The sequence below is a fragment of the Toxorhynchites rutilus genome, chromosome 2 (genome assembly GCF_029784135.1).
Source record: "Toxorhynchites rutilus septentrionalis strain SRP chromosome 2, ASM2978413v1, whole genome shotgun sequence".
Classification (NCBI taxonomy): Eukaryota; Metazoa; Arthropoda; class Insecta; order Diptera; family Culicidae; genus Toxorhynchites; species Toxorhynchites rutilus.
This window is the reverse complement of record NC_073745.1, coordinates 166,999,746-167,013,953: the sequence shown is the minus strand read 5'-3', so window position 1 is coordinate 167,013,953 and position 14,208 is coordinate 166,999,746. Positions and strand designations below refer to the sequence as shown.

General features: G+C 40.4%; 1 protein-coding gene across 2 annotated transcripts in view; it reads left to right on the top strand.

The window, feature by feature from the left end:
• The window catches only part of LOC129768999 (ionotropic receptor 25a), a 49,936-nt gene that overhangs the window by 31,284 nt on the left and 4,444 nt on the right, over positions 1 to 14,208 (top strand). For both annotated transcript variants that reach the window (XM_055770983.1, XM_055770984.1), the window contains exon 4: positions 13,914 to 14,178. In XM_055770983.1, coding sequence (XP_055626958.1) covers positions 13,914 to 14,178 — 265 coding nt within the window. The remainder of the gene's footprint in view (positions 1 to 13,913; positions 14,179 to 14,208) is intronic.

The window sequence follows — 14,208 nt, the reverse complement described above, 5'->3', positions numbered from 1 at the left end:
TCCGCTTTCTCATTCCCCGGAATCGAGCAATGAGAGGGAACCCATGCTAAGGTAATCTTGAATAATTTTTCGACCAAAACACTCAATAGATGTCTTATTCTTGTTAGGAAATAAGATGAGCATTTATCAACTTTCATTGAACGAATTGCCTCTATTGAGCTGAGACCGTTATTTTTATTTTTATTAATATTCTTAATACTTTCCTATTTTTTATAAAATATTGAAAAGTTTTCCCTGCATGCTTTTAGCGAGCGAGTTGGGTATCACAGTACTCAAAAGTGTGCTTTTTCGGACACTTGCCCAATTTTGCTGGATCGCAAATTGCATCAATTCGTTCTCATCTTCGAAGATGATTTGACGCCGGAAATCGACACCGCGTCGTACGTACTCAAACGGAACATCGAAACAGTAAACCTCGATAATGCATGCCGTACGCTCTTTGCTTTCTTTGATGTGGCTCACACTGGTCAAGGGTATCTCTTATTCGAATACGTTGCCAAATATGATAACCGCGTTGAACACATGGAACAGCGGCATTTCTATAAAATAGAACGAATTGCGAAGCATAGTGCCAAATATTTTAAAAATAATTGAGCATTTACCTATTTTTACTGGAAATCCCAATGGAAGCTGCATAGTGAAAAAATCATTCAGTTCAGTCACATGCGGATTGATCATTGTGGATCAAAATTGGTAGTACTTGTTGTTGTTAAATTTGATAAGAAATTCTCCACTCAGCCACATGTTAGCTTAGAACCGCTGCACATTAGATGTGATTATTTTCGATTTTCCAATACCTCCTCCCTAGAGTTCGATGTCAGAAAAATACTTCTTCACGGTGGAATCTGTCATGGGCAATACCTTCGAAGAGATCGCAGTTTTTTCCAGTGAACTGTTGTTTTCCGATCCTATGCTGATGTTGTTGTCCGAGGGGAACATGCCAGTAGGGCAGTTGACTTGGTTTGGCGCTAGGCTTTTTTTCTGCCATGTCAACGATGGATTTGGATCTCTGTGTGATGATGATGGTTTTCACTGGGTGCCGTCGCCAAGTACTGCTGTAGAATTAATGTTGTCGTGATGATGTGTTTGAAATAGTGATACTTTCGCCGTAGCATATCGTTCATCAGCTAGTGGAGTTTTCACTGCAGACAGTATATGGAATAACACCGACAATCTGCGCTGTTGCTACTGCTTCCATCCGAGTCGATGTTGTCCGAATCAGTAGCTGTTGATTGCTCAATGTAAAACGGTTGTTGTTGGTTTCCTCGCTGCTCCATCGTTTCCTGGAACAACGAATCGATCGAGAGGCGATCCATTGCTGCTGTTGGTTGCGATCTGTGGATAATAGAATAAAGGGAAAAATTAAACAATAACCGGATCATCAATAAATTGTGCACGGCGACATTCGCCGTTTTTGGCCTCTGATGTATCTGAACACTTACGGCTGCGTGAAACCGTTGCTATAGATTTCTACGATTTTAAGCTGAAAAAGGAAAATATTTAGATAAAATGAATCATAATACAACCGCATTTACATTCATTTCGTTCGAGAACTCGCGAGCTGATCGGACAAGTTTGAGAATCGATCCGATAACGGTGTTTTTTTTTTTCACGCAGATCTATATTGTGCTTTTTTTCATCAGTGCTTGCGAGTGAAGCGAGCTCAATTAAAAGTGGTGCACGATCGAGACGCTGAGGATCCAGTTCAGATCAACACACATTCATCACACGCTACACAGCAGCGGCAAGTAGAAGTTTATTTTTCTATTGTTCCATATATCATTCCTTCAACCTCCTGTGTACGATTTACACCATTGTCCAACATTGTATTACCAAATCGGCTAGCGTTGGCATTAGGGGTGTACATCTTTCTTACATTACCGTTGAACTTTTGTTGAAACTTTTTTTCATTTTTGAATTTTATACAATAAAAAATTGAAATAAATATAATTTATATATACCTTGAATACAAATATAATTTATTTACTCATTTATTTTTGTCAATTTTTTATTATTATTCTACACTGTTCACATCGAACAGGTGACTAATTCATTATTATGGCTGAGGGTGGGGAGGATCCCCCATCCACGTCATTGAATGTTTCTGATGCTGACCCACCTCCTGAAGAGCAGGAGGATGAAGCAGACGTTGAGGAGGAAAATTCTGTGTATGAAGTAGAAAGTTCTGAAGATGAGGAAATTGATGAAAAACATGATTTTCGTCTAAAGGAATACCCGGAGGGATTCAAAGGTCCATTCATTGTATACTTTAGACGAAAATCAAAACCTCTTAATGTCATTCGCATCTCAAAAGAACTAACGCAGAAATTTTCCAAAGTTACTGAAATTACTCGGATGGGGCCAGACAAATTACGAGTTGTCGTCTCTTGCAGGACCCGAGCGAATGCAATAACGCGCTGTGATCTCTTTGCGATTCAGTATCGCGTATACGTACCCTGTTGCAACGTTGAAATAGACGGCGTAATAAACGAAAAGGGTTTGACTCGAAAAGAGATACTCGATGGTGTCGGTCGCTTCAAGAATTCCTCACTTAAAAGTGTGAAGATTCTTGAATGCGATCGACTGAAGTCTGTGTCACTTAAAAATGACAAACGAGTTCTCAATCGGACAAACTCTTTTCGAGTGACATTTGAGGGTTCCGCTCTTCCAAACTACGTTGCAATAGGTGCTCTTCGTTTACCTGTTCGGTTGTTTGTACCCCGGGTAATGAAATGCAACAAATGTATGCAACTCGGTCACACGGCCGCCTATTGTTGCAATAAACAACGTTGCGCAGAGTGTGGAGAGAGTCATGATGGGACTTCTTGCGCAAAAGAGCGCAAGTGTCTTCATTGCGACGGGGCCTCCCATGATCTTTCTCAATGCCCGGTGTACATACAACGAGGGGAAAAACTCAAGCGTTCCTTAAAGGAACGTTCCAAGCGGACTTATGCAGAAATGCTTAAGAGTTCCGCCTCAACGACTCAGGACAATCCCTACTCCATTCTGCAGAACGACGAGCCTGTTGCAGACGCTCCCAATGCAGGAAGTTCCGGTACATCGCAGGGTGCCATTAGGAAAAGAAAAATTACTTCTTTTCCATCACTCCCCAGAAAGAAGACCGAAACTTCCCAAGTCGGAATGAAACCTCGTATCGAACGTGCTGAGAATAGACCGAAGCAAGTACCTCCTGGTTTAAGCGGTTCTTCTACGCACCAGGGGTCCTCAGCACTTCCCGGAGCAGAGCCCAACACGTTTGTTCCTTTTTCGCGGTCGAGGCAACAGCCACCTGACCTGGTGGACAATATTTTAAATGCTTTAAATATAAATGACCCTCTTAAAAGCATAGTATTATGTTTGCTTCCGATTGTGAGAACATTTTTGAAAGAAAAATGTGGTTTTTTAGCAGCGTTCATTTCCCTCGATGCCTGATTCAGTGCAAGAGGTCAAGGATTTGACCACTGTAATACAGTGGAATTGCAGAAGCATCATCCCTAAAGTAGATCAATTTAAATTTTTAGTTCATAGTTCTAACTGTGATGTATTTTCCCTCTGTGAAACATGGCTTTCTTCAGCCGACGAACTGAATTTCCACGATTTCAACATTATTCGCCTCGATCGAAATGACTCGTTTGGTGGCGTACTATTGGGGATCAAAAAATGCCACTCCTTCTATAGAGTCACTCTCCCATCGATGACAGGCATTGAAGTTGTTGCTTGCCAGACACAAATCAATGGCAAAGACCTCTGCATTGCCTCGATATATATTCCTCCAAGAACTATGGTTGGCCGCCATCAGTTTTTTGATATCATCGAGGCACTGCCGGAGCCGCGGCTAATCTTAGGTGACCTCAACTCCCATGGAACAGCATGGGGTTCACTCTACGATGACAACCGTGCCACTTTGATTTATGATCTGTGCGACAACTTCAAATTGACAGTTTTGAATACTGGGGAAGCAACTAGAATAGCCAACCCTCCTGCACGGGCAAGTATGCTAGACATATCACTTTGCTCTTCTTCGTTATCCCTGGATTGCACGTGGAAGGTAATCCAAGATCCCCACGGTAGTGACCACCTGCCAATAATTTTATCGATCGCCAATGAATCAGGTTCTCGTGAGTCAGTCGATATTGCTTATGACCTCACGAAAAATATTGACTGGGGAAAATTTGCAGAAATAATATCTGAAGCAATCTTAGGTGACCTCAACTCCCATGGAACAGCATGGGGTTCACTCTACGATGACAACCGTGCCACTTTGATTTATGATCTGTGCGACAACTTCAAATTGACAGTTTTGAATACTGGGGAAGCAACTAGAATAGCCAACCCTCCTGCACAGGCAAGCATGCTAGACATATCACTTTGCTCTTCTTCGTTATCCCTGGATTGCACGTGGAAGGTAATCCAAGATCCCCACGGTAGTGACCACCTGCCAATAATTTTATCGATCGCCAATGAATCAGGTTCTCGTGAGTCAGTCGATATTGCTTATGACCTCACGAAAAATATTGACTGGGGAAAATTTGCAGAAATAATATATGAAGCACTTGTTTCAAAGCATGAACTTCCTCCACTCGAAAAGTATAATTTTATATCGAGTTTGATTTACGAAAGCGCACTTCAAGCTCAAAAGAAACGTGTTCCTGCTACCACTTTACGACGTCGTCCTCCATCACTTTGGTGGGACAAGGAGTGTTCAAAGGTCTACCTTGAAAAATCATCCGCTTTCAAAAAATTCAGGAAAACTGGATTAGTGGAATGGTTTCTAAAGTACCAAGCTCTAGAAGCCAAACTAAAAGGTCTGATTAAAGCAAAAAAGCGTGGATATTGACGAAAGTTCGTCAATGGTTTGTCAAGGGAGACCGCTATGAGCACTCTTTGGAATACGGCTAGGAGAATGCGTGGCTGGAACCATACAAATGAAAGTGAGGAATACTCTGACCGTTGGATTTTCAAATTTGCAAGAAAGGTTTGTCCCGATTCCGTTCCTGCACAAAGCGTCGTACGCGACATTCCACTCCAATGCGACTATGAGAATTTTTCGATGGTGGAATTCTCAATTACCCTCCTCTCATGTAACAATTCAGCTCCGGGGTCGGACAAGATTAAATTCAACTTGTTGAAGAATCTTCCCGACTTGGCAAAACAGCGTTTGCTGAACTTGTTCAACAAGTTTCTGGAGCTGAATATTGTCCCGCATGACTGGAGACAAGTGAGAGTGATTGCCATACGGAAACCCAACAAGCCGGCTAGCGATCACAACTCGTATAGGCCGATTGCAATGTTATCCTGTATTCGTAAATTGTTAGAGAAAATGATTCTACTTCGTTTGGACAAGTGGGTCGAAACGAACAATTTGCTGTCAAATACGCGGTTTGGCTTCCGCCGAGGTAGAGGGACAAATGATTGTCTCGCGCTGCTATCTTCTGAAATCCAAATCGCATCGCAAAGAACAAATGGCTTCCGTTTGTCTCGATATCAAAGGGGCATTTGATTCAGTTTCCATGGAAATTCTCTCAGAGAAACTTCATAATCGTGGACTTTCACCAATTCTGAATAATTTCCTGTACAATTTAATGTCAGAAAAGCACATGTTTTTCAATCATGGCAGCTTGAAATCTTCTCGATACAGTTTTATGGGCCTACCACAAGGCTCCTGCCTAAGCCCCCTCTTGTACAGTTTTTACGTCAATGATATAGATGATTGTCTAACTAGAGACTGCACGCTGAGACAACTTGCAGACGATGGAGTTATTTCCATCACGGGTACTAATCCCGCCGTTCTGCAAAAATCCTTGCAAGATACCCTGAACAATCTGTTCACGTGGGCTCTCAAGCTGGGTATCGAATTCTCTACGGAGAAAACCGAAATGGTCGTTTTTTCTAGGAAGCACGAACCCGCCCAATTCCAGCTTCACTTATCCGGCAAAACGATCAAGCACTCGATGTTTTTCAAATACCTTGGAGTATATTTTGACTCTAAATGTACCTGGGGAATACACATTGCGTATTTGAAACAGAAATGCCAGCAAAGAATCAATTTTCTCCAAACAATAACCGGAACATGGTGGGGTGCCCATCCAGGAGACCTCATTCAGTTATACAAAACAACGATATTATCAGTGTTAGAATATGGCAGTTTTTGCTTCCGATCAGCTGCCAGGATTCATATTCTCAAGCTGGAGAGAATACAATATCCGTTGCTTGCGTATAGCAATGGGGTGTTTGCATTCGACACATACGATGAGTCTCGAAGTTTTGGCAGGAGTACCCCCGCTTACTCTTCGGTTCACAGAATTATCCTACAGATTTCTCATCCGTTGCAAGATCATGAATCCATTGGTGATTGATTACTTCGAAAATCTACTCCAGCTGACTCCTCAGTCAAGTTTTATGTCTTTATACCATGAGTACCTTACCCACGACGTGTACCCTTCACCAGGCATCTCCAACCAAGTTTGCTTCCCATACTTTTGCAATTCCTCTGTCATTTTTGATCTGTCCATGCGACAAAAAATCCATGGAATCCCAGATCATCTACGCTCAGATTCTATTCCGCCGATATTTTCGGCAGAATATGGGGGCATAGTTAGATCTGATAAAATGTTTTTTACTGACGGTTCATTCATAAACGGGTCCACTGGCTTTGGCATCTTCAATGAAAATTCCAGTGCCTCTTTCAAACTCAAAGATCCTTGTTCCGTGTATGTTGCTGAACTGGGTGCGATATACTACGCACTGGGGATCATTGAAACATTGCCCATCGACCACTATTTTATTTTTTCAGACAGTCTCAGCTCATTAGAGGCAATCCGCTCAGTGAAGGTTGATAAACGCTCATCTTATTTTCTAACAAGAATAAGACAACTATTGAGTGTTTTGGTCGAAAAGTTATTCAAGATTACCTTAGCATGGGTTCCCTCTCATTGCTCGATTCCGGGGAATGAGAAAGCGGACTCGCTAGCTAAGGGGGGCGCTTTAGAAGGCACTCTTTTTGAAAGGCAAATTGCTTATAATGAATTTTTCCACATTCCTCGTCAGTATACGCTCGTAAGTTGGCAGCGCATGTGGAGTGGTGATGAGTTCGGTCGTTGGTTACACACGATTATCCCTAAGGTCTCGACGAGGGCATGGTTCAAGGGATTGAATGTAGGTCGTGATTTCATTCGCGTGATATCTCGGCTTATGTCCAATCACTACAACCTAAACGCGCATCTCTATCGCATTGGGCTCGCAGCAAACAATCTTTGTGATTGTGGCGATGGCTACCACGACATCGAGCATATTGTCTGGTCGTGTATCCGGTTCCATGCTGCTCGCTCTCAGCTCTCTAGAGCACTAAGAGCACAAGGCAGACAATCGGATATCCCCGTACGGGATATCTTAGGTAACCGTGATCCCGATCTTCTGCTTCATCTATACCTGTTCCTCAGAAACGCCGATGTCAACGTTTAATGATGTTTCCTTCGTTGTGTCCCCGTTTCATATCCCTCCTATCCGATCGATAAACTTTTACTTAGTCGCGGCAATACATACACACACTCTTTACAGACACACGGGTAATACTAACCTCGAGCCAACCGCGAGTAATCGGTTACATATTACTAACATAGATAATAAGAAAAATTGTATTGTACTCCCGGCCCCGTGAGTCTAACGCCATATGAGCCTTTATAAAAATATATATTTTGGAAAAAAAAAACAACCAAATGTTTACCTCCGTACCGCTTCGCTTCCATTAGAGAAATGGCGATTGCATACACACAGTTACCAGAAATGAAAATAATCAAGGTTACACATGCTATGAAGTAAAATGTACGAATCATTGGTAGGGGTGAACATTGCATCTGACATCAGTTTAACAAAGTTTTTGTAATATTTACAAAAAATTTGTACATTTTACAAATGTTTCGACTACTAAAGATTTGGTAGCTGCATTTACTAAAGTTTTTCTCCAGTGTATCATTTAACCGTAGCGATTTTTCCCAGTACATGCGATTAGTGCGTTCGGTAGCTTGAAGTGTCTGCTATAAACGTTCTAAAACACATTTTTGTCACTATAGTAGTTTGCGAGCACCAGTGGTTTGAATGGAACGTGGTTTGTAGTGCGCGTCGGAAATCATGTGTGACGAAAAACACGAACAACAACGCACATGCCCATAACGCGCTGTCGGTGAAGCAATTTTTAGCCGATAAGGGCATTCCAGTGCTCGAACATGCCCCGTACTCGCCAGATCTAGCCCCATGCGACATTTTTCTATTCCCCAACATCAAATCCGTTGAAAGGTACCCGATTTCAGTCCGTAGAAGAGGCGAAGGAAAAAGCGACGTAGCTTTTGAATGCCATCACAAATAAAGAGTTTCAGCACTGCTTCGAACAATGGAAAAAACGTATGGAAAGGTTTGTGAGGAGCCAAGGGGAGTATATTGAAGGGGAGCATATCGTTGTACCGTAATTTTTAAAATATAACCCTTTTTCGTAACCAGTCTCGTTATTTAATAGCCATACCTCGTGGTGCGATTCCTCATGAATCTCACTTGGACTTTTTATCCTTTTTTATCCCATGCACTTTTTATCCAATAGTGATAGACTGCGCGAGAATATCTTTGAGAAGCGTTGATAAGCCTGATGCCGCAGTCTTTATGATCTTTTTTCGTAGATCGGGCACACAATAGCCTGCATCCAGGCTGGCGGCACCCTCTCTTCTTTCCGGATCTCGAAGATAATTAGCATCACTGATAGCAACAGGATGTAAGTCGTTCGTGTTCGCGATTCAAAGAAATTTTTGGCTGGTTATACATTCCCAAGCAACGCGCTTCATCGAATTATTGACTCGTTCCGTTAATACGTAACTGAACAGTGTGAAGTTTACGAGCATTGCCAACGCTGGGGAAATTAAAACGCTTATCACAGTGCGACTATTTAATAGCTCCATTGACTCTGTAAACTGTGTTCATCCGCATTGTGTAACACATATACCATCGACCACTCACTGGATGAACCATAATAGAACATTGACTCGCGCTGTTGCTGCCAAGATGGGTAAACCTACTATTGTTTTGTCTACTGGTTCCAATAGTGAGAACCAAAACAAAAAGCGATTAAGAGAAAATCTGGATAATACTGAGGAACAAGCTGAAACCTTCGACAGCTTACTGCTGCAAATGATCGACGAGGGGAACACGAATATCGAGCAGAAGATCGAGGCCAGCAATAATGCAGTGGTTTGTGAGATTTCAACTCTTCGTGATGAGGTGCATCAATTAAAAACCGATGATGCCCATAATCTAAATAAGCTAAATGAGTCTCACGCCCAACTGGAATTGTATCTCCACAAAAGCAGGGATGCCGTTGCCAGACTGACAAAATCGAATGACCTCATACTCACTGGTGTTCCTTACAAACCCACGAAAAATACTGATATGGTGATTCAGAAAGTTTCTCTGGCGCTGGGATATTGTGATACAGATGCTCCATTTGTGTACAACGTTTGGCCCGAGCACTTATCGTTGCAGGCGCAACCCCACCGATTTTGATTCAGTTTGCCTTCAGGGCATCCAGGTATTGCTGATATTCCACGAGCTGTTATGAATGTAACATTAAGTGATGATTGTTTAAATGTGTGTCATATAGCTTGTGTGCTCGTCAATTAAGCAAGTTCAATGAATTCAAGCAATGCTTTATTAACAGTAAAATTGATATTATTTTCTTGTCTGAAACCTGGTTAAATGAGAGTATCAATGATAACATAATTGCTATGGATGGTTACCAACTTTTGAGAAATGATCAACGGTACAGACGAGGGGGGGGGAATTGTATTTACTACAAGTCAGATCTAAATTGCAAAGCAATCGATGTTTCTTATTTGTTAGCGGAAATAGCGAACCGTAATCGAATTGAATATATATTCGTTGAGGTTCGAGTGAACAACGACACATATCTTCTCGGTGTTATTTATTCTCCACCGCGATTCGATTGCTCTAGGTTTTTGGACCAAAAACTTACTGAATTGTCTCTCAATTACTCTAATATAATATAACCTGAGATTTCAACACTAATTTAGTAGATTCTAGCATTAGAACTTCAAGTTTTTGTAGTGTTTTAGAGAACTATGGATTTACCGTCTTTAAGAATGAGCCAACACACTTTCATTCTAGTGGAAGTTCATTAATTGATTTAATGATAACAAATAACACTGATTTCGTATTGAATTTCAATCAAGTTGCTACTCCTGGTTTCTCTCAACACGATATTATTTTCTTATCCCTTAACATAACTCGTAGTAATTTAGGTCATCAGAGAGTCTACAGAGATTACAATCGCATTAACTATTCTTCGTTACAAACCACGCTGACACATTATGATTGGTCCCGATTGTTTAGTATAAACGACTCCGATTTAGTTCTTGACTTTTTCAATGTGAAAATTGTTGTTTTTTTTCGATTTTTTTGTTCCTTTACGACCTGTGAAAACCAACACAATTGCGAAGAGGTTCAATAATGACATATTGATTATTGAAAGAGTTGTTTGGGTGACTATAAAAAATGAACAAGATCATATGCAAATCATAAGTACATTCTTGGAATCTACTAACTCTAGTAAAGAGATGTGGAAAAACGTAGAGCATTTGAATGTTTTGAATAACTCTAATAATGGTGAAAAACTTCGCAATACTCCTGATGAAGTAAACGCTTTATCCGGAAAAAACTTTACTCTAGACTCCGGATTACCAGCGATTCCACCTGTGAATACTGATGGTTTTAAGTTTTCTCCTTGTAGTTACCTGTGAATTCTGTCGGCTATTCTATCGATAACATCTAATGTAACTGGCGTGGATGGAATCCCATTGAAATTTATCAAGCAAATCCTGCCATTCGTGATAGCCCAAATTTACTATCTGTTTGATTCGATCATATTAACCGGTAAATTTCCTTGAGCGTGGTAGACCGCAAAAGTCATTCCAATTCGGAAAAAGCTACAAGCACAAATTTGAATAACCTTCGTCCTTTTAGCATCCTTTGTTCGTTGTCTAAGGCCTTCGAAAAGATCCTTAAAACCCAGATTCAAGAATATGTAAATCGACTTGATCTCCTCAGCCCATATCAATCAGGTTTCCGATCAGGGAATAGTACAACCTCTTCACTGCTTAAAGTTCACGATGATATCCACAAGTTTATTGATAGAAAAAGAACTGATTTTCTGATAATGATTGACTTTGCCAAAGCCTCCGACAGAGTTTCGCACGTCAAACTTTTGAATAAATTGTCTCACCAGTTCGGATTCTGTAGTAAGGCTGTTTGTTTGATCAATTCGTATTTGAGTGCTCGTTCTCAAGTAGTTGATGTAGATGGTAACCTTTCTGCACCCATCAATATATTGTCGGGTTTGTATTGGGTCCTATTCTATTCTTTCTGTTCATTAATGATCTTCCTTCTGTGTTTCAAACATGGATGATTCACATGTTTACTGATGATGTTCAGCTGTATTTATGCTTAATCAATGCATCTATTGACGAAATGGCTCGTTCAATCAACAATGATTTGAAAAGTTTTTTGCTATGATCACAAATGAATCTTCTTCCAATAAATTCTTCCAAAACGAAAGCCATGTTTATATCCAGAAGACATTTACGTATTGAATTGCCATGCCTAATAATTAATAATGACATAATTGAATATGTAAATGAAGCTTCCAATCTCAGTATAATTAATCAACATGATTTAGAGTGGGATTCCAATTTTAATGCCCAATGCGCGAAATTCTATGCCGGACTAAGACATTTGAGGCTTACGGCTGGTATATTATCGATCTCAACAAAAGTTAAGCTTTTCAGTTCACTCTTGAGGCCACACTTTCTCTACCGAATAGAGTTGATTTTGAATGCCGCTGCTGGTGCTTTAAACCGCTTAAGAGTTGCCTTGAGCCACTGTGTGCGTTGGGTTTTTAATATGTCAAGATATGGCAGAGTAAGTAATTTGAGAAAGCAGCTGTTGGGTTGCTATTTTTTTGAATTAATTGAATTTAGAAGTTGTGTACATCAAGGTCTAAACTACTTGTCTGAAAAGTTGCAACCATTCAGAAGCGCCCGAGTTAGACATTACATTGTACCACAGCATAACTCCTCTCACTACGATGATACCTTTTTCGTTCGTGCAATTATTTTGTGGAATCAGCTTCCAACTTACGTTCAAGCTATACAATCAGCTGCAAAATTCAATCGTGAGTGTATGGAATGAATCGGTAGAAGGAATTTGGAGGGATGGATTGAACTTCTAAGAGATGTTTAATTGTTGAGTTTGTTTAGTTGTATTAAGAAAAAAATAATGTGGTAAGATCAATTTAGAAACCGATTGTAGGAATTTATAAGAGAAAACTCTTACTCTACAAGTATAGCAATGAATAAATGAAACTATGTAATGAAGCGCCCTCGCCAGTTTCTCTCCTTCATACTTAAAAAGCTCTCCTGGGAAGCTGGTCGGTTATTTTTCAGCTTCCTGAATCTACCGCATTTCAGATGCTGGGATCGTGTCGTTGGGTATAGGATTTTTAGGCCAACTTCTCTTCCCTCTGTGTCTGCTGCGTCGCCATTGTCGTTTTCGTCGTAATACTGCATCCATCTGTTGACCACTTCTTTTTCGTTTATAGGAAGACAACCTTTCAGGTCCTTGCACATATCGGAACGTGGTACTTTACGCGTACTGTTCACCTTTTCATGCCGTGTTGCAACACTCTCCCATGATGCCATCTTCTCGTTCGCCAACTGTTGACATTCTTCATTAAACCAGTTGTTTCTGGTGTTGGTAATGATAGAACCTTGTAATGGTGATTTAAGTTTTGACCGCAGCACATGTTCTTGGCATTGTGTCCAATGGCTTCTGGCCCCTTACGACGGATATTTCTAGCTACACACGGTGAACGATTCTGTATTGGTTCGCATAGCTTCTTTAATTGCTTTCTGGAATTTACGTACAATAATCTAATAAGTATGCTCAATTACGCCGGTCCATCACAGTTTTATTATAATCAAGCGATGCATGTTTTTGACGTGGAACTACGTCAAATCAGAAAACAGGTCACGTTTTTATGAAATAAAATTAACGTCAATAAATATTTTTGCCGCGAACGGATTCTGACGATTCACATACTAACGAATCGGAAATTCTCTAAGATTTGATTTTTATGCTATATATATATATATATATAACAATCTCCTGATGTGTAAACGGTTTAAATTGATGAAAACAAGAAACATTTCCATTTCCCCATACATTTGTCATTTGTGAGCTTCCCTGCCCATGCTGTCAATAACGACCAACTTATAGGCGATCCACGAAGGGGAATGATTTAAAGTCTCCGTGAAAAAAGAAGAGAAGAAGAAGAAAAAGAAGAACTAAGAGAATACTTGCCTAGAGAATAAATATTGGATCTCGCTGAGGCAAACGTTCAGAATCGTTCTAGATACGCATCGCTTGTTCTTACTTGTTTTGCGTCATTACATGTCTATGTTTCGGATTGAACTGTGAACGCGACTAAATTACTTACTCGTTGATGTCTCTGGCATTGCAATCATTACATCAAACTGGCGCCATTGCATTAATGTTTTGAACTACACAATTGTGAGGGGATTCATGAAACTAGGCAATCGTCAACTCACAAAGAACATAATTGTTCAGGAATTTTGTTTGTGATTTGGTTTCGCATGACAGTAACAAAACTATCTCTACCAAGCATGACAGCTAAGCTAATCGAGACCGAAAATATTAATAGAAAGGGCTGCGGTTGAAAAGAGCGCAAAGCGGTGGACTTGAACAATATGACAGCGTAGTTTTACGTCAACAATGTGGTTGGACACAATCTCCTATAATTTTTTGTATGCTGTTCACCAATGTTTACCTTACCCTCTTAGGTGATGCCTCCTGCCGACTTGATACCTGAGGTTATACGATCGATTATTATCTATAATAATATAACAAATGCTGCTATTCTCTATGATGAGTCATTTGTAATGGATCACAAATATAAAGCTTTGTTGCAAAACATTCCTACGAGACATGTGATAACACCAATCGAAGCGGATAGAGATCGATCTGAACAGATTGAAAAATTGCGGAATCTTGATATAAACAATTTTTTCATATTGGGTTCTTTTGCATCGATCAAAAACGTACTAGGTAAGTTAATATTTTAAATAATATTGAGGG